The sequence below is a fragment of the Dendrobates tinctorius genome, unplaced genomic scaffold (genome assembly GCF_039654945.1).
Source record: "Dendrobates tinctorius isolate UK_male_01 unplaced genomic scaffold, ASM3965494v1 ptg000250l, whole genome shotgun sequence".
Taxonomy (NCBI): domain Eukaryota; kingdom Metazoa; phylum Chordata; class Amphibia; order Anura; family Dendrobatidae; genus Dendrobates; species Dendrobates tinctorius.
In genome coordinates, this window is record NW_027361917.1 from 40803901 (window position 1) to 40825802 (window position 21902).

Genomic DNA, 21902 nt, shown 5'->3' on the forward strand with positions numbered 1-21902 from the left:
ATATATTTTTTAGAATGACCATTAATACCATATACAAGGGACAAAAACCATCACACCATGACAAGACCATATATTACCACCACATAGCGCCTGAATAATACCATATATAAGGAATAAATACCTCCATACCATGACCAGACCACATATTACCATCACATAGTGACCAAATAATACCACATATAGGGAGAAATAACGCCACACCATAACCAGATCACATACTACCACCATATAGTGACCGAATACAATACAGATCATTAATAAAAAAAACACAACACTAATGCCATTATACACAGGAGCTTTGTGTATAGTGTCAGTGTACAGGTAATACAATGATAACCAGTGACATTATACACAGAAGCTCTGTATATAGTGTACAGGTAATACAGTGATCACCAGTGACATTATACACAGTACCGCTGTATATAGTGCACAGTGAACAGGTTATAGTGTATAGTGTCAGTGTACAGGTAGCACACTGACTCACCAGTGACGTCTCCAGCTGAAGTCCCTCATCTTTGCTTTTCTTTTTTATGCAGCGCAGACCGCCATCATTTCTTTCAGCCAGGACTCATCTCTGCATAAAATAACACACAGTTACCTAGAGCACCGCTTCCAGAGCACATTACTCACTTTTCCATTCTTCTACACTACTCATCTAAATACAGACGTGCACCCACCATTAATATATAATTAGTTATTATGCAACCCACCATTCCAAATATAAATTATAATTCACCACTGCGCCCCCACCAACAATAGCAATTTCCCCACCTAATATATACATTAATTAGCCCCTGTACTCTTCCTCCAATTCATTACCAGTCACTGCATCCTCAACATCCCCCACTATGTGCCTCCCGCTCCCCCAATTCACTTACATGCCCCTTCTGCCCCAATTCATTGTCATGTCTTTCTCTCCCACCCTCTATTCATTATCAACTGCTCTCCCCCACATTCAATGCATCATTTACTCCCATCACCCTGAAAATTCATTATTTGCTCTCTCCCAGGTCCTCATTTGATCTCCCCATCCCCCACCTTCAATTCAATTGCTGTCCCCCATCCCTCACTTCATCAGTCACTGTCCCCCTTCTCAACCCACTTCATCATGTGCAGCAGTCCCCGTTCGTTCATGTGCAGTCCCCTGTCCCCTCCCTCACATCATCATATGCAGCCCCCCTCCATCATTTGCAGCCCCTTCCAACATTTGCAGGCCCCATTCCATCATTGGCAAATTCCAGCACCCCCTTCATCATTTGCAGCCCTCCTTTATCATTTGCAGCACCCCTTTATCATTTGCAGCACCCCTCCAGCATTTGTAGCCCCCCTTCATCATTGGCAGCCCCGCTTTCATCATTTGCAGTACCCCTCCATCATTTGTACTGCAGCACCCCCTCCATCATTTGCAGCCCCACTCCATCATTTGCAGCCTCCGCTCCATCACTGGCAGCCCCCTCCATCATCTCCAGCACCCCCTCCATCATTTGCAGACCTCCACCATAATTTCCTGCACCCCCTACATCACTTGCAGTCCCCTCCATCATTTGCAGGCCCCACTCCATCATTTACACTGCATCCCCCCTCCATCATTGGCAGCCCCCTCCATAATTTTGCAGCCCCACTTTATCATTTCTAGCACCCCCTCCATCATTGGCAGCCCCTCCATCATTTGCAGCACCCCTCCATCATTTGCAGCCCCGCTACATCATTTGCAGCCCCCCCTCCATCATGGGCAGCCCCCTCCATCATTGGCAGCCCCCTCCATCATTTCCAGCCCCCCTCCATTTCCAGCCCCCCTCCATCATTTCCAGCCCCCCCTCCATCATTTCAAGCACCCCCTCCATCATTTCTAGCACCCTCTCCAGCATTTGTAGCCCCCCTTCATCATTGGCAACCCCGCTTTCTTCATTTGCAGTACCCCCTCCGTCATTTGCACTGCAGCACCCCCTCCATCATTTGCAGCCCCCCATTTCATCATTTGCAGCCCCCCTCCATCATTTGCAGCCCCACTCCATCACTGGCAGCCCCACTCCATCACTGGCAGCCCCCCATCACTGGCAGCCCCCCTCCATCATTTGCAGCCCCTCTCCATCATTGGCAACCCCCTCCATCATCTCCAGCACACCCTCCATCATCGGCAGCCCCCTCCATTATTTCCAGCACCCTCCATCATTTGCAGCACCCCTCCATCATTGGCAGCCCCCCATTCTTCATTTGCAGCCCCCTCCATTTCATAATTTGCAGCCCCCTCACCCATTTAATTCATTTGATAAAAAAAAAAACCTTTTTTCATACCTCACAAGTGATCCCCAGCAGGCACAGGTGCAGCTCCTCTTGTCATGGCATACGCTGTATCTGGAAGGAGCCCATACGTTGTATCATTTTCAGCAGTGAATCAGCTAGACTGTATGGGCCGCTGAGAGGACTTGAGAGGAGCCTATACAGTCTAGCACATTCACTACTGAGACAGCTAGAATGTATGGGCTGTAGTCAGGACCTGCAAGGAGCCCCTACATTCTAGCTACAGCCATGTCACATGACCAGAAGTCCAGGGAGGGCGGAGGGAGAGAGTCGGAGCTGCGCAGCTGTCAAGGTAAGACAGCTATGCACAGCTCAGAGAAAGCTGTCGGCCCAACGTGTGCGCCTGGGGGGAGCGGCCCAGGGGGGCATTTGCCTCCCTGCCACTCGGCCCAGCCCGCCCCTGCCCCTCACCTCAGTTTAGTCACCTGACACAACACCTCCTCATTGAGTGTAAAGTGTGGGCCAAAGCAGTAGAAAAGATGTGGCGACTCTTAGCCTTGGCGGACGCTCTTAGGGCAGGAGTTGGACGAAGTGAGGAACGGAAGATTGCTGTAGTTTCACAGGGAGTGGTACAGATGGGTCGGATGCTTTTCCAGAGGCAACTAAACCAAGTGGCAGATGATTTCAAGTCTGGGGCTAAACAAGCAGAAGGAATAGTCATCATGGCAAGGTTAGGCCAGGAAGAAGCTATGAAGCAGTCTAAGACGATCCTGTCCGGGTAGATACGTACCGCAAAGAAGTGTCAGCAAAGTAGGGAAAGCTAAGGAAGCAAGTAAAGACGGATGCGTTATCAGTGATATGCCAACTGTGGATATATTGTGTGAAGTTATCAGTAAAGAAACCATTCAAGTTACCATGGACTGTGTCTAAGCTACTGGGAGTCGCATCAGAGAGGGGCCATCGCCGCTTGGGAAGTGCCCAGGGGTACCTGAACGTGGAGACGCAGGTACGCCGAACAGTGAATTGTATTGTTCTGTGAGGAAAGGCCTGTACACTGATGCTTTAGTGTCTCTGGCCATGTGTATAGGTCCTGGCCGACCCTTACATTTGACGTAGTCGGCAGGATGCGACTACCTCGCAATGTGGAAAACGGCAAAGAAAAGAGCTAATGCTGTTGTGTGTATGACTGCTGTGCCCCTGGAAAATGACAAGAAAAAAGGAGCAAGTGGTCACTGTATCTAGAGAAAAGAAAGGAGAAGATTTTGTGAACATGGATGAAACACCGGATTTGACTGTTAAAGATTCTGTGACAACACCGGACTTGACTACCAAGTTGGACTTGGCTTACTTGAAGCGAAAGTCTGACACCATTACTGTGACCAAGATGGCGGCGGTGGAATTGGTGGGAGATGGCGATGAAGAAGGAGACAACAAGAACCGCGTCCTTCGTTGGCGTTGCAGCCATCCCTTGGCGCCAAAACCTGTCTGTCAGAATGCCCCAGTCCGCCCCTAGTGGGTGTGAAGAGGAGAAATCCTGCCCTCTTCCACTGATAGCAACAAATGGGTGGAGTTGTCAGAGGCAGTCCCACCTGGAAACAGGTAGGACCCAGAAGGAAATCCCTGAAGAAGCTGTGCAATTCCTTTTTGTGAACTTGAACCAGCCACGATGCAGCACTCCTGCACCCGTAGCTGCCAGGGCGTGGGCCACATTGAGTGGAAGTGGCAGCAGGAGAGAGTGGGAGCCCAACCTGGCAAGATATGCGAGGAATCGGTGGAGGTTCCCACCTGTCCGCCCTTGGAGTTGCCTCGGCCAGGGAGTCACCAGCCAACTAAGCCATCATCTACTCGGGAGCTGAACTTCTCACGTGCGGAGCCAGCGGTGCAGCGTCGGACCCAAGGAGTGGGTGATCCAGAACCCTTGCTGTTTGTTCAGCGGAGACTGGAACTGGAGTCTGCCCTGGAGGAACCATGAGCAGAGCTGAAGAACGAGCCGGCACTCCATTCATCCACCAAGCACGTGGGCGTCCCCGGAGAAGGGGCCAGCAATTCCTGGGAAGGCCTCGACTATCACATAGTCATCTGGGGGGTTAGTGAACATTCGTCCCTGATCTCTGAAGGAAGGTCCTCCCTGCAGTCCTGTCCCGGAGGCCGTCGTCCGCCCCCACCTTTCCTTTAGGGGAGTCGACCTCTCAACCCCAGCCGTCGGAGGTTCCGCCTGCCTCTTACTCCGCTATGACACTGGGAGCCACCCATTCACACCCGACAACAGAGGGTCCCTTTCCCACTCCCAGGCAGGCTGCCTGGGTGGAAGGGGTCATCAAATATAAGAAGCAAAGGGAGAGGGAAGTCTGGATGGAGCTACGGCAGCCTGGTGAGGGCGCTCTGGCAGGATGACGTACTCGTGGATGGCTGATCTATACCGACACCGGGCGAGACTATGGCTTCATCAGGGAGGGACTGATGCCAAGGTTTACGTGAACGTTTTGTCTGTCAAATTTGGTCGGTTGCTAAAGAAGGGGGATCGGGTCTCCTTCTTTAAGGAGGACTGTCCCCGTGGATATTTTGTGGTAGTGGTCACTCAGAGGATGAGATGGGGCTCTTCCAGGAATCGGTGCGGGCCCAAATGTCAGCTGGCACTTGGGAGCCTGCCAGCACTATCGCTTATGCTGCTTTGCAGCAGCCTGCAACCTCTGTGGGCTGCAGAGATGACCTTGGATATAAAAGGAGCGACACAAGATGCGTGCCATTGACTATTTCTGATTTGAAAAGTTGTCCATTTGCTAAAAGTTGTGCATGTTGCACCCCAAGTTAATTAGGGACTGTTATGCGTTCGCATAGGGCAGGGAGCCCTGCTACGCTCTGCAGTCAAAGAGCCACACGTCCGTTGCGGCCCATTAACAACGTTGAAACAAAGCATTGTTTTCCTTTTTGTTTTGTTGCGCCTGTTGTGCCCATTCTGCTGGAAAAGCAGAGACTGTCTTCTTGGCTGGAGACTAACTAGATAAAGACTGTACTTCCCTCAAAGAAAGGGGGAGCTTACTCCCAGGAATGCTGTCATGTATTATCACGCAGAATCAATGGTATTGCCACACTGTTATATGTGTTACCATTTACTGTAAATATGTTGTTCTTTGGATAATGTTATAATTTAGATGGGGAAAGCATAGTGCACCCTTTGGACACTAGAGGGGGGCACTTTAGCATTTAGAGCTCTTAGTAGGATAGGGTTAAGTGTAGGAGGGGCTGCCGGGAATTAAGGCTAGGTTAGAAGGGAGTTAAGACAGGGCCAGGGTGCCCAAAGTGTCCACGTGGGCTATAGGCCCAGGACTGTGCGGCAGCCACGCAACGTTAAGAAGCGACAGTCCAAGTTATCCATGGCTATTGGACATCAGTATAGTGGGCCAAAGCAGTAGAGAAGATGTGGAGACTCGTAGCCTTGGCGGACGCTCTTAGGGCGGGAGTCAGACGAAGTGAGGAACAGAAGATTGCTGTAGCTTCACAGGGAGTGGTACAGACGGGTCGGATGCTTTTCCAGAGGCAACTAAACCAGGTGGCGGATGATTTCAAGTCTGGGGCGAAACAGAAGGAATTGTCATCATGGCAAGGTTAGGCCAGGAAGAAGCTGGGAAGCAGTCTAAGACGGTCTAGTCCGGGTAGTTATGTGCCGTATAGAAGTGTCAGCAAAGTAGGGAAAGCTAAGGAGGAAAGTAAAGACGGATGTGTTATCAGTGATGTGCCAACTGTGGATATATTGTGTGAAGTTATCAGTAAAGAAACCATTCAAGTTACCATGGACTGTGCCTCAGTTACTGGGAGTCAACTCAGGGAGGGGCCATCGCCGCTTGGGAAGTGCCGAGGGGGACCCGAACCTGGAGACGCAGGTATGCCGATCAGTGAATTGTATTTTTCTGTGAGGGAAGGTCTGGACACTGATGCTTTAGTGTCTCTGGCCACAATTATACTCCTGGCCGACCTTTACACCATTATGAAGGGATGTGTCAAGTCCTTGACTACGTTGACCTCATGGGACTTGGTACCACAATCTGTTTCCATTTTTACTCTGGCCACAGAGTAGTTTTGGTATGTATACAGCTAACACCCACAAATTTGTCAGGAATCAGCTGGTGAGGAAGTGTAGCACTGATCAGGGTCAACAGACTTCCGGAGTTCAAAAGACCAGGTACCATTACCGCATTAATTGACACTGTACAGTGGGGGTGGGGCTGTCGATCTGCCCTGTATGGCGTTTGCCAAAAGCTGCATCCGCTGCCACTGCTCCTGCTGCATTTGTTGCTGCCGTTGAATCTGTTGTAGCAACAGTTTGTTCATCTCTTGCTGCAGCTGTGTCTGAGTCTGGACCAGGTGTTTTAATTAACTCCTCCATGTTGCCAGACATCTCCCACTGACTGATAGAACATTGTATGTCCTGAGTATATGCTGTGTAGTAGCTACACATTTTCCTGGAATGCTGCCCGCATTCGAAACACGAACTGTGGTAGACTGGGTCATTCAGCTCTCACATAGGTAGACACAGGAACAATTCTAGGGTTAACCTTCTGCTGGTTTATTAGAACAGGGCATAAACCAATACAGGGTTCAACAAAATAAACATGGCCTTTCTGGCATAACAGGAAAACAAAAGATAACGTATAGCACTGCGCATATGCCAGCCGGGATCTGCCCGCCCTGGGAACAACAACAGAGTTCACCCAAACACTTCTTTCCTCCACACACTTAGAGGGGGGAAAAAAAAAAAAAAAAAAAAACTTAGTGGCAGGACATTTATCTTGCCAAAACACACCATTGGGGGTGAAGATATGGTGAGAAGCCGTCTCGCCCTTCGCTTACAGCTATTCACAAAAAAAACTAACCTTGTCATGGCCGATTAACCGCTCTTAGTACATAACATGCTGGAGAGAAACTTCTGAGTTTTCACATCACGGAAGATAGCAACCTTCGTGATACATATCTTCCCTTACATACATTGCCAGTGACCCTGTCACAATATGATGGAAGTTGTCAAGTCCTTGACTACCCAGACCTCATGGGACTTGTGACCACAGTCTGTTCCCATGGTTACACTGGCCAGAGTAGTCCTTGGCGTCTCCATGTATACAGCGAACTCCCACAAATTTGTCAGGAATCAGCTGGTGAGGAAATGTAGCACTGATCGGGAACAAACTTCCTGAGTCCAAAAGACCAAGTACCATTATCACATTAACTGACACCGTATACTGGCGGTGGGGCGGTCGGTGTGCCCTGGATGGCGTTCACCAGAAGCTGCATCTGCTGCCGTTGCTCCTGCTGATGCTGTTTTGGAATTTGGGGGGGGGGGGGGGGGCATGTGTCATGCGCTTACTGTGAGATTCCCAATAACTTGCCTAGTAGAGAAAACAGCCACAGCTTCATCCCTCACTCGTCAGTCAGGTCAGTGATTTCAACTTTGTAATAATGCCATTTTCTGTTCCACTATGACTGTGCCCCAGGGGTCTTCTGTGGAAGAACTTGAGTGGCCTGCACCAAGCCACCCACCTTTGAGAGGAATCATAATAAAGAGTTTTCATTGAAATTACATTTTCCCCAGAGGGTTTTATGCCGTGTTCATGTGTTATGAAATAGTATGGAGGCATCTTATTTCAGTTAAAGATCATTATGATTAGAATAATCTCACACACTTGTTCTGATTGTAGATAACCATTTTGTTTCTTCTGGCAACAACGTTAACACAGTTCTGCATGCATTAGATAAAATATCTGTAGATGTGATGTTGGAACCTTAAACTTGGTAGCACTTATGTTACATAAGGCCGACTCTAAAAATCTAAAATAATATAAGACGATGAGCAATACATTTAAAAAAAAAAAAAAAAACAGTTTATAAAGTTTGAAATTTTTTTTTTTTTACCACTACTATGCCCAACTTCAAACAAATGTGGGACATACAAACTCAAAATACATGTAGAACACCAAAGAGGATGGAAAGTAAACCACCACAAAATGAGTATAATCCGTAATTAAATATATGTTTATTGAATCATTTAAAAAGTAATAAAATTAAAAAAGTCCACTAAATTCCAACATATAGGGGACAAGGTTATATAGAATATTCAAAAGATTTTTTTTTTTTTTTTTTAAATACAATTGTTCCACATTTTTTTAAAAATACAAAAAATTATATGAAAAATCAATAGTTTTCATGATAAACATAATTAATTGTTAATGATATAAGAAAATCACTAAAAACATTTTTTCATAAAGACTGGTAAAGTGCAAAGTGCTTATTAAAGGGGTTGTCCGGGCTTTTCACATAATCTCAGTACATATCTGGGCTGCAGAATGCTGGCAATAAGTAATTTACCTTCTGTGGCCAGTTTGCAGGGTTTTTTAGATATCAGCTCTTGCTTGTAATAAAAACGTCCGGGGGGTGTGTTCTGTCATTGAAATGAGAACTGATCGTTTCCTCCTACGCTACTAAAAACCTGCCCTCTATAGCAACAACCCCACCCTGCATAGCAACAGGCCCTCCCCGACCACATGAACAAGCCCTCCTCGCACAGTAACAAATCCTTCCCCTCTAGCAGCCTCAGTGCAGAGAGCAGGACCACCCAGCTGCTCCTCCCCCAGACACACGCTGAACAGTGATGTATGGAAAGTGAAACTATTGAGGAGGAAACGACCAGTTCTCATTTCAATGCTAGAGCATACCCCCCCCCCGGATGTTTTTTTTACAAGCAAGAGCTGATATCTAGCAAACGCTGCAAACTGGTGACAGAAGGTAAATTACTTATGGTCAGCATTCTGCAGCCCAGATATGCACTGAGATTATGTGAAAAGCCCGGACAACCTCTTTAAATAAAGGTGAATCATAAGTCACACATAATTGTGGCACAAATGGTGAATCAATGAACAGTATAGACTCCACCGAAAGACAACATAAGGTATCAGGAACAAATTCACTTAAATGCCTCCAATATCCCCATTTAAAACCCAGATTAGTGAATTACATCAGGATTGAGGGAAATACTAAAGGGGGTTTTACACATAGCGATATCGCTAGCAATATCGCTAAAGCATCACCGATTTGGTGACGTAGCAGCGTTATCGCTAGCGATATCGCTGTGTGATACTTACCTCCGACCGGCTCCCCCGCTGTTTGTCGTTGATCGCGCAGCTCTATTTCTTGTCGGGCGATTCCTGCTGGCGCCAACGAGAGACGTCTGGACGCGGGCGGGAGGACGTCAGGATCGCCGCGTCTGAAAGGCAAGTATCGTCCGCTGTATCGCTGCTGCATCGCTGTGAGATCTGCCTGTGTGGCAGCTCACTAGCGATCATTTAGCGATGCACCAGCAATCCTGACCGGGTCGTATCGTGGTCGGGATCGCTGGTGCATCGCTAAATGTAAAAGGGCCTTTAGTGTTATAGGCACTACTAGTAACGAATAATAAACTTGCTGGAGTCAGAAGACAAGTGACCTTGGCATTCCCGTCGATTGCCACAATTATGTGTGACTTATGATTCACCTTTATTTAATAAGCACTTTGCACTTTAACCATCTTTATGAAAAAAATTTTTTTTGTGATTTTGTTATATCATAATTAGGTTTATCATAAAAACTATTGATTTTTCATTTTATTACGGATTATACTCATTTTGTGGTGGTTTACTTTCCATCCTCTTTGGTGTACTAAAAGTTTGAAAATTGTCTGTAAATTTTGGTTTTTGGGGCTTGCAAAAATATATGTGCTTGCCACCAATACAACTCCAAGCCATGATGCCAGCAGTATGGCAAATGAATGCTAAGGCTATTTATTGACTGCAGAAGTCAGGTGTCATATGTATACTGGCTTCTTTTGGCATATTGTCCCTTTTCCCAGATTATTAAGATCAGCCCTCAGCCGTGGGCTTTTCCTCTGCTAATTATGAAAATTACATAGGAGCCCACGCCATTTTTTAAATGTAATTCTTAGTTTTACACAGGAATGTACACAGTGGATGCTGAATACAACTCTCATGATTGTCGCCTGGTCGCGCTAATCTTAGAGAGACCAGGTGACAATAATGAGAGCTGCCTTCAGCAGCCGGCGCCTGGGAACAGCTGCTGTGTAGCTTTTTCCAGGCGCAGATATATAACGAAAATGACACAGTAGTCCTCACACTGTATGATGGCACACACACATTGTATAATAGCCCCCACAATGAATCATGGCCCCCACACTGAGTTTCCCCTCCCCATACTAGCCTTCAAATTGTATAATGGCCCCCACACTTTATAATGGGCCCCATTGTTGTCCAAACTGTATAATGCCCCCCACATCAGGTCTTACACTGCATAATGGTTCCCTTATGATGGCACCCACGGTTGGCCCCAAACGTTATAAATCGCTCCCACATTAGCTTCCATGCTATATAAAATGGCCCACCTTATGGAGGCTTCACATTGTAAGGACTACTGTGGATGCCTTCATATAATGTATGTGGGCCCCCATATTTTAGGATGCTCCCACAGTCACACCACACGTTTTAATTAAAATTAAAACCCCCACCTTCAAAGTGCCGGACCATGCACTGGACATCAGAGTCCCTGCATCACTCTGCCATTCTGTAGACCGCATGCATAAAAGCAACCTACGGTTTACAGAAAGGAGACTTGTGCAAATAGATCATGCCTTCCTGTTCTACTGCACAGCTCAGCTTAACTGGATCGGTGTTCTGCACATGCCGATACACTGAAGGTTGGAGGTAGCTCCTGGTGGGCCCCTCAGAGTGTGGCCACCCCTCGGCTTCATTAGTGGCTATGCTATTGGTAACACTATTTAATTATTTTAAAACACACTTCCTTCCCTTGGTCTGTTTTTGAAAAATCGAGAATAGCCACTAACATTCTTAGTGGTTCAGGCAGTCTTTATTACGGTACATAGTCTTTCTTTATCTGAATGGTTGTGATTTCCCTGCAGTAACCACAATGTCTGGCTAGTCACGACTTCAGTAAAATAAGTCATTTGCTGTGGATGCCAGTAGGTGTAGAAAATTATTACATGAGGTTGCTACATCCACATAAACCATGTAAGATTAATGATTCAGCTATGAAAATTTTAATTTTTATTCAAAAAAATACAAAATGGAACACAAAAGTGATACAGTATGTGAAACAAACTAAAAAATGGTTTACAATTATGACATGCATGGGTTTTTACACATGTATAGAGATCTAAATCGTGAGAGAGTTGTTCCCTTATGCCTATTTTTAGGCCAAAGGGTTAGAGATATGTAAAATAACAAACTGAGCTCTACTGTCTTTGTTGATTGGCTGAAGCGCTGATATCGCCACTGCAGCTTGTCACTGACTTCAGTGGCTCAGACGAAGCAGATGGCACAAGCGACTTAATGCCGATTAGATGTAGTGGTCACATCAACAGTGCAGCAATTAACGGAGACCAGAGCCACAGATGGACTCGAGGAGGGCAAGTAGAGCTCAGTTTGTTGTTTTGCTTATCCCTGACCCTCAGAACTAAAGATAGGGGAAAGAAGAAAACTTTACCATTTTTGCCAAAGTGTACCCAATCAGCTTTTACTTGGATTACGATTACATGGTTCACATTTTACTCTTAAACATTGTGGCATTTCAGAGAAAAGCATAGTTGAAGTATTGAAGTAGGTTATCTAGTCCAAGAGGCAGGTCCCCACCTACTTCTACCAGTCTGTTCAGTCAGATGGACAGACCTCTCCCTATGCCTGTTTAGTCCAAGAAGCAGGTCCCAACTATACACACACACACAGGGAGAGAACTGTCAGTCTACCTGAGCAGACTAGAGTCAGTGGGGACCTGCCTCTTGTAATAGGCACCTTATCTCAGCCATGCATTCAACTGGAGGTTTTGGGAAAAACAGGATCCAGTTTTTAATTCATGGTGCCTGTAGTTCAGGTAGCATGAATAAGCTGACCGGTTCTCTTTAAAGCACCACCATCAGGACAACCAACTAAGAAGTACATAAAAGGATCATTGTGTTAAGAACTCTGCCCATTAACGATGCATTACTGAGGACCCTCCATTACTGAAGGCCCTCTTAGTCATGCTGACTACACAAAAGTATTCAGCCCCTAATCCCCTCGTGTTTTTTAGCTGCTATAGACACTGATTGTAGCGTCGCAGCGGTGCTCTCAAATGTGCACAAGAAGTGAACAAGAATATCCTCTCTGTACAACCTAAAGAGGAGGACAATTTAAGTCCCATTCATTGGGAATTAGCAAAACAGTGCATTCTATTAGGCAGTTTCTGCAGCACCCATTCATCTCTATTGGCAAAATCTCTGCATGCGCAACATGTGATCGAAGCCATATTATAGCTACATAGAACCTCCAAGTGGTATGGAGCCAAAATAGGGAAAACAGACTTCTACAGCTACCTATGTAGAACTGAGAACGTTCCTGGGATTGGCGAGACTATAGTACTGACACAGTCAGTGCTAAGTGACATTGATCCAATCAGTGCAATTGTTATATTGGGAAAAACAAAATGTAAATAGATGAACAGAAATGTTGTGCCAATAATTAGCATCAAGCGTTCAACTGCTTAAGTGTGCAGTGTCACAATAACCACAGCATTTAAAGTAATAGGGTTTTAAGCGTACAACAATCCTTGTATGTGCATAACCATTAAATCTCAAACATCACAAGGGATGAAAAAACGAAATTTCTGCTCTTTAAAACAAAATAACATAAGGAACAAAAACCTGTGTCATGGTCTTATTACCCCTTAAGCTTCTAAAAAAATAAGGAAGGGTTTCAAAAACATGGTGCAATGAAAAAAAAATAAAAAATTCAACCAGCGATTTTGTTTCCCCCATTTTAAATGGGCTACCCATTTAATATAAGTGTGATGGAGATACAATATTGTATGAATAAATATTTGAGTGCAAACAGTCAAGTTTGGGATTTTCTTTCCTAATATCTTTCCTTTTTATTAAGAGCTCTTGGAAACATCTATATTAGTTTTGATACTCAACATATAAAATTTAAAACGTATGCAAAGAATAAAAACAAATTGAAAACTTTTAGTTGTATCAATACATACGGTACATAAAAAACCCACAACATGTGACACTTCACTTGTTGGGTTCTTGTAAGGCACTGCAATTCTATAAATACGGTCAGAAACTTTATGGAGGACTGTTCATGGTCTCAAAGGCTTGTATATAGTTTAGGGCTTCAGTCACAGCAAGGACAGCAACAACAAAACATCCTGCGGCATGGATGCTTTTTCTTGTACTCTACAGCTTGTTTGATTTGAGTCTTTGCTGCCCCAACATAATCTTTTACTTTTTCCATGTTTAATTCAACAACATTCAGCGTCTCAGCCTGCTCCTCAACCAATAAAGCCATCTGCAAGAACAGATCATGGACCTCTTTTATACGGGTCTCAAGCTTTATGAGCTCCTTGTGTCGTGTTTCTATTTCATTCAATGCTGATCGTGCAATTTTAACATCAGAAAGAAGATTTTCAGAGAAGACATCCCATTTCCCATGCTCGATCATATCTTCAATCTGGTTTCCAGAAACATCTTTCCCCATTATCTCAAGCTGACGTTGGATTCGAATTTTGCAATTCTCCCGTTGAACCATCTCTGCTTCATTATATTCGACCATGGCTTGCTGGAAAGCACGTGTAAGGGTAATATACTGAGATTTGGACACACGTGCTATAACTGAACTTTCCCCATATTTGCTATCAGCATCTTCACTGAGGTTTTTGAGGTTCTGAAGTCTCCTGTGGATACCTTCTCCCCGTAGCTTAATATCTTTAGCTATACTGTTGGAGTCCCTTTTTATGCTGCTAAGGCGCCGCATAGAAGTAAGAAAGCGTGTTGTTTGCTTCCCCAAACGTTTCACATCAACCTTTAACAAGTGGTTTTCTGTCCGGATGAGTTGCATTTCTCGGTACAGTACTTCTAAAGAATGGTCAGTTTCAAACATGGCAATGTCATGGGCCATGGTCTCATCGCTATTCTCAACATATTGACTGTGAAGTCTTGCATATTCCAACAGCTCACTGAGACGGTCCTTCATGATGACTGTGAACAAAAATAAAGATATCAAGTAAATATTAGCAAAAAAAATAATGAATACATATACTTTCAATAAACTACCATAATGACCAATACATTACTTACTGCATACAATTTTGTGCTGCAGTGTTTAAGTAGGACATAGCTGAACTAAAGCGGGTACAGGGAAGAACAATCACTGCTGTTAAGGGAATGGGAGAACTGCAATACCAAGTGAGCGGAGTATGGGCGAGGTAGGGGGCGAATATTAATTATGCGACTATAAAAATTCCCAAGGTCTTACAGTAATACAATGAGGCAACATACAGCAATAAAAAAAAGTTACATATCCTGAAAGAGCTGCCCAAGCCCTGTTTCGGGAAACTATTAGTAGGGTACCCAAAATGATCTGACCATGAACGTACCCACCGTGGGGCGGGGGGCAGCTGCCCCCCCCACAAGCAGGAGTGCACAATGAAACAACACCTCCTGGCCGCGGTAGTGGAGAGCAAATTTACTTTTCCCGCCGCGACGCCCCGCCATGCACCCCATCCTCGCCCTCCCACAGCGCAGCCCCTCACTGCTAAATCCCAACAATGATGTCGTTGAGCAATGTACTGAACAATGAGGTCACACAAGGGGAGGAGTCAGGGGTCACATGATCAGGGACCTCCGTGTCTGCAGGATCCTCCTGTGCTGGTTGTCATGGTGCTGGATGAGGGGGAAGTTCCTGTATGGAGCAGAGCCGCGTGTGCACAAGGTGCGCGGAGCAGAGCCGCGTGTGCACGAGGTGCGCGGAGCAGAGCCGCGTGTGCACGAGGTGCGCGGAGCAGAGCCGCGTGTGCACGAGGTGCGCGGAGCAGAGCCGCGTGTGCACGAGGTGCGCGGAGCAGAGCCGCGTGTGCACGAGGTGCGCGGAGCAGAGCCGCGTGTGCACGAGGTGCGCGGAGCAGAGCCGCGTGTGCACGAGGTGCGCGGAGCAGAGCCGCGTGTGCACGAGGTGCGCGGAGCAGAGCCGCGTGTGCACGAGGTGCGCGGAGCAGTGTGTGTACGAAGTGTACAGAGTTGCATGTGTACAGGGTATATGGTGCGGAGCCCTGTGAGTACAAAGTATACGGAGAGGAGCCCTGTGTGTACGGAGCTGAGCCGTGTGTGTACGAGGCATACGGAGCAGAGCCGCGTGTGTACGAGGTGTACGGAGTGGAGCCGCATGAGTACAAGGTATACGGGCAGAGCCATGTGTGTGTACAAGGTATATGGAGCAGACCCACATTCGCACAAGGTTTATGGAGAGGAGCCATGTGTGTACGGAGCGGACCAGCGTGTGAACGAGGTGTATGAAGCAGAGCCGCATGTGTACAAGGTTTACGGAGTGGAGCCATGTGAGTATGAGGTGTACGGAGCGTGGCTGTGTGTGAACGAGGTGTATGGAACAGAGCCGCATTTGTACGAGGATTACAGAGTGGAGCTGTGTGTGTACGAGGTGTACGGAGCAGAGCAGCGTGTGAACGAGGTGTATGAAGCAGAGCCGCATGTGTACAAGGTTTACGGAGTGGAGCCATGTGTGTGCACGAGGTGTACCGAGCGTGGCCGCGTGTGAACGAGGTGTATGGAGAAAAGCCGCATTTGTGTGAGGTTTACGGAGTGGAGTCATGTGTGTACTTAGTGGAGCCGTGTGTTTGTGAGGTGTACAGGTGCGAACCCATGTGTGTACGAGGCATACAAAGCGGAACATTGTGTGTTATGAATGAGTCACCGGAGGAGGAGAAAACAAAAATACAAGCTAAGTCCAGAAAACCGGAGAGGTTGGTATCTATCGGATTGCAGACCCCTGATCCTACTCACCACAACTAACAGTAGCCGTGGGGGGTTCCTACGGTGCCCTAGACCCCTCGTCACAGCCGGAGAACTACATAAGCCTAAAGAAAGAAAGGGGAAATCTAAACTGCCCAGAGCAGACCCCAAAGCAATAGACAGTCCCCAACATGTATTGTCGGTGAAAAACAGATGAAAACACAAACACAGACAGAAAGACAGGCTGAGCAAACGATGGGGCCCAACTAACTAGATAGGACAGGACAGAAAAGATGATGGCTGCAATCCGCAAAAAACCCTACAAAAATGTCCCAACCGTCTGATAGGAAAAAAGGCCCTGAAGTCGCTAGACTTCAAAATCACTATATCAGCACTCAGGTATATTCTGAAAACAGAGCAAAGAGATCAACTGATCAGAGACAAAAATGGAATTCAGCCAGTCCCAACCAGGACTGGTTGAATACAAACACTAAGGAAACCAGACAAAATCTCATGGAATAATAGCAGGGCAAAACTTAGCTTTTAGTAGACAGGAACTAAAACTGGATGCCAGAGCTCAGAGGAGAAAGGATCACCAGCAAACCCTGCAGGGCGTCGGCTGCCTTATATCCACTCAGAAATTCCAGATGTCCAATCACACTCCGCCTGTTCAGATGACAGGTTCTTCCCATCCCAATCAATTTCACTACCTCTCTTCACCAGCAGAGGGAGTTCATCAGACATCAAAGGTGAAGGGGAAAATGAACTCACAACAATTGTGTGTATGAGGTGTGCGGAGCCGTGCGTGTACGGTGGGGAGCATTCATACCTCCCAACTGTTCCGGATCCAGCGGGACAGTCCCGATTGAGATTCTGCCCCGCTGTGCCGGCTGGGAGCTTACTTTTCCCGCGGACGCAGGAGTACACGGTAGAGCCACGAGGAGCACTTTAAAACGCGCACGGGACATTCCACCAAAGGTGACGTGCTGGAAGCTGACCGGAAAGGAGGTAATTTCGGGAGGAGGTTGTGACGGGAACCATGGAGGCACTTCAGGGAATGCTTCAGATCCATCACTGTGTCCTCCGACAGCGTGGACATCGGGATCGCCTTGGAATCGGGGATGCCAGCCATGTAAGCGATCATGATATGTCCTGCACCGGAAGGCTCAGGTGGGCACTACAATGGGAGCCGGGCTGCTATAGTATGTTTATAGAATCTTTCTTTCCCCTCTCTTTCTCTGTTCCCGCTCTCTTTCTCCTTTCTTTCTCTCTCTGTTCTTTCTTTTCCTCAGTACTAGCCACTGTGTCCACAATGCCAGCCACTGTGCCCTGAGTACCAGTCAGTGTGATCAGCAGTGCTAAATGGGTGCTGTTGGGGCGTGGATATGGATGTGACTAGCTGTAAAATGGGTGTGGTCGGGGCATGGGCTAAAATTTGCTGCGCGCCCGACCATGGCTTGCCCCCCCCCCCCTAGTTTTGATCCTAGGTACGCCCATGGATCTGACAGATTCCTTTTCACCTTACAAAATATGAAACATTGCTCCAATTAACAGCCAACAGATAAAGCATATTGCTAAAGTTTCTGTGACTTCCTTTTTAACTCCTGAAGCGTGATCAGCCACAGTGGTGTCACAGATGTTACGGTGTGAGTAGTTAACCATGTCTTTTTATTTTACAAGTGGCTTCTCATAAGCACTAATGCCATAGCTTTTTACAGATGGTTAGGGTGAAGGTGCAATGACTCATTTGGCCTTTGCTCCCATATTACCAAGTTAATATCTGCAGCAGGGTATAATAATACGACCACCAAAATAATATGCCAACAAATAAACAATGTTTGAAACAAAAGATAAAGTCTGTATTCTGGATTTAATTAACATTTGACACGATAGTCATGTTTTAAAACACCGTTTTGAAAATGATTAGTTGCTCACACTTCCCTGAGCATCATCTTTCATGTTTGTGTCAAATTGACTCCATTATGAAAATAACTAATTAACATTAAATATAAATTAAATCAAAATTAGAATACCTGTTAAATGACTCATTATTAAGGGAAGATAAAAATAAATACCCTTAAACCACATAAAACATTTGAGGAAATGTACTAGAAAATAAACCACAAGTTTAAATCAAAAGCATGCATGTTGTAGACTCTGTTGTCAGGTTCCTTTGTCAAATGTGATGCACAGGATAAAATTATTTTCATCAAACCATTGGAAACTACAGAACCAACAAACTCAATCCTAAATCAATAGATCTATTGAGCTCAGTGGTGTCCGCCATACAAAGGATCTGGCAATTCTGTTTCAAAACAATGCCTTTCAACCCCCCTGCCTTCTTCCCCCACAAAAAGAGGTTTAGGAATTTGTAAATAAAGGTTTGCCTCATTGCACTGGCAAGTAAACAAGCGCCTGAACTTATACTGAGCTCCCCAAAAATGGAAAAGAAAAAACGGAGACAAGTGCATATAGGGTAATATTGTATTTTAAAAGTGAAATTTAGAACTACAATAAATGCCTGTAGATCATTCAACTGCTGCAGTCACGTCTGCAGAAAATTAGGTTCTTCTGCATGCAGATTGACGAGAAGGAGGAGATAGACGGTCTGGTAGACCACACTGCTAGGTAAAACAGAATAGTTCCACGTGTAATAATACTTAAAGTAGCGTTTATTAAAACATTTAGGCTATGTACCCACGTATGCAGAAAATTCCTGACTGAAAACCGGACTCCTTCACAGAAAACACGCATTTTTTCCCGGAGCGTCCCCAGTCTCATAGAAAATGGTTAGAAATGCGGATTTTTCCACGAAATTAATGAGCATGCTGCGTTTTTTATCACAATGCGTTTTTTCTCGCGGAAAAAAACGCATCAATATACACAAAAAGTGCAGAATTCATTAAAATGAATGGGATGCTTCTTGTAACTGTTGTTTAAGCGTTTTTTGCTGGTAAAACCGCTTAAAAAAATGCTTACATGTGCACACACCCTAAGGCTATGTGCACATGCTGCGGTTTTTGCTGCGGATCCGCTGCGATTTTTGCTGCAGATCCCCTGCGATTTTGGCCGCTGCGGATCTGCAGCAGTTCTGCAGACAGTGTACAGTACAATGTAAGTCTATGTGATTTACAATCTGCTGTGCACATGCTGCGGATTTTTAACTGCAGAAAAGCTGCAGTTTTGAATCCGCAGAAAGAAATGACATGTCACTTCTTTTCTGCGGATTCTGCTGCGTTTACCATCTCCTCCATTGTAGAGGTGATAAACCGCAGGAGAAAACCGCAGGCCAATCCGCAGGTCATTTTACCTGCGGTTTTACCTGCGGTTCCACAGATACAAATCCGCAGACCAATCCGCAGCGTGTGCACATAGCTTTAGGGTGTGGGCACACGCTGCGGATTCTGCTGCAGTTCCGCTGCGGATTTGGCCGCTGCGGATCCGCAGAAGTTTTTGCTGCGGTGTACAGTACCATAATATCCTATGGATATGGGTCGCCCTCCCAGGGCTGTGGGGTACTCCGTATCGGGCAGGTGTCAGGGGGATGTGTCACAGCAGCAGTGACCCGGTCCGTTGCCCTGGGCGCCCAAGCAATGGGGAGATGTAGTTAATGGTAGAATAGCTCGTGATGGCACCCGTGGTGTTTGGCAAATATGGTGTTAGGCCAACGCCGCATACAGATCCACTGGGACTGATGGTGTGGTACAGCAAAGATGGTGTAGCTCCCCACAGGTGGAGCTGTAGTCCCAGGGCAGTGTAGATGTAGCCGGCACGGGGATGTAGCAGTGCCGAAAGCGTAGGGAACAGACAAGACACAGCGGTTGCAGTTTCTGTACCTTTACTGAGTATATGCAGTCCAGAGTCCTGATTACAGATGGTATTGGAGCAGGTTAGCCTGGAAGCAGATCAGGATTCTCTCTCAGCAGAAGGGCTGTGCAGTCTCCTTCCTAGCGCTTTGTAGTGTGAAGCACTCCAGTACTTAGTTACTCTGAAATGCCTCTCTTCAGATGTTCCTAGCACTACACTTGTATGACAGACAGCTGTAGCCTCTCTCGGGGACTCCTATCTTCAGTCCTGGCTCTCTATTCAATTGCTGTTGTGTCCCAAGTCTTTGCTGGGAGCAGGGCATTTACAGCCTCCTACTCCTCTGGTATCTGTGGCAGGACCGTTACTATCCGTACCACCGTGGAGACCAGGCTCCAGTTCTGTGCGCTCTCAAGCTGAGGGAGCTCGCCTTCTGCAGCTCAACCTCCAGCTTCGCACCTCCCGTCTGCACACTTCACGACTCTTCTTCCTCCTGGCCCTCAGAGGACACTCCTCTCCAGAATCCTGGTTCAGAATTCCCCCTGCTGGCCCGGAGTGGAACTGTGTTGCATGCATTAGGTTAACTGCTGGAGAGACCCATCACTGCTTCCAAGCCTGGCATTTACTCTCCCCCGGAGGAAGGCAAAGCCAGTGTGGCGACCATACCCCTGGGGGCGCCACAGATATTAAAAACCGCAGTGCAGATGGTGCATTTTTTTCCGCGCGGTTTTCCTGCGGTTTCTAAACCGCAGAAAGAATTGACATGTCAATTCTTTCTGCGGATTCCGCCACGGTTTGCCATCTCCTCCATTGTGGAGATGAAAAACCGCAGGGCAAAACCGCAGGTCTTTTGACCTGCAGATTTACCTGCGGATTTTACAAAATCCGTGCGGCCAAATCCGCATCCCAATACGCAGCGTGTGCACATACCCGTAGAGTTCGTACAGAATCCGCTCTCAAAAGCTGAACTACATATATCTATATACACGTATTTCAGTTTTCAGAAAGGGTTTGGTGCGAACCCAAGATGCGTTAATAAGAATAACTTAAAAGCATTACCACACGTGGAACTATTCCCTTTTTCACAGCAGTGTGGTCTACGAGAATGTCTATCTCCTACTTCTCCCCAAAAATAGCGGTGTTGGGGGGATTTTATTAGTGGCATTTTCCCATAGTACTTCTTGTATTAAGCATGCATGATAAGCAGAATGTACAGAAAATTAGTCCCATTTGCTGTATTCCCCAAGATCAACTGAAACTGAGCATAATAAATGACTAATAGAAAATACATAATAGCAAGTCATTTGAACCTTGCTGATATTAAAATCTCCTTTAGCACAACAGATGACAGAAGACCAGAAAAACAGGCTTTGGAGGCCCAACTTAAAGACTTTGGATAAGAGCATAAAGGGTGTGCTATGTTTTGAAACGGAAAACAGAACATGGCACACTATAAGCATGTTGCAATTTGGAATAAACAGAAGAAATTTCTGAGAAAAAAAAATGTTTCCTAGTGGTTCCCCTTCCCCTACTAGGATCACAATAATGGACAGATCTTTAGCTGTGCTATGCTTCCAATAGACTTCTTTTAAAAAGGTGTAATTTCTAGACCGCATCCATTGGTTGGTTATCTGCAGGTAATTGAACACAAAGTAGTCACCATAATTTCTGGAAATCAGTCTGACATTCCACGTAGTACCCGAGTCACTCACTTTTACATACATTAGAACAAGATGTTTGCGCAGTTGACAGTTATGTGTAGACATGAGTCTGCACTGCTGCTTAGCTTCCAATGCAGAAATGGGTGTTGGTGAGAACCCCTTCAAAAATTTTTATTGTAAGAGTTTAAACATATTACTGACATTGATCTTAAGTTGATTGAAACAGTAACTTTGTAGTGTACTCAGGGTCTGGAAAGGACGTTAGTTTTGAGATTTCATTGCAAATCACGTGGCACATAACTACCGACAACACCTAAACAATAAAAGTATCGTCCATCCTGCTGCTTATGTGCTGTTACAAG

General features: G+C 46.1%; 1 protein-coding gene across 5 annotated transcripts in view; it reads right to left on the reverse strand.

The window, feature by feature from the left end:
* Positions 1 to 11326: 11326 nt before the first annotated feature.
* STX11 (syntaxin 11) overlaps positions 11327 to 21902 on the reverse strand; it is a 76170-nt gene continuing 65594 nt past the window's right edge. For all 5 annotated transcript variants that reach the window (XM_073557635.1, XM_073557636.1, XM_073557634.1 and 2 more), the window contains one exon: positions 11327 to 14308. In XM_073557635.1, coding sequence (XP_073413736.1) covers positions 13446 to 14303 — 858 coding nt within the window. In that variant the 5' untranslated portion in view covers positions 14304 to 14308 and the 3' untranslated portion in view covers positions 11327 to 13445. The remainder of the gene's footprint in view (positions 14309 to 21902) is intronic.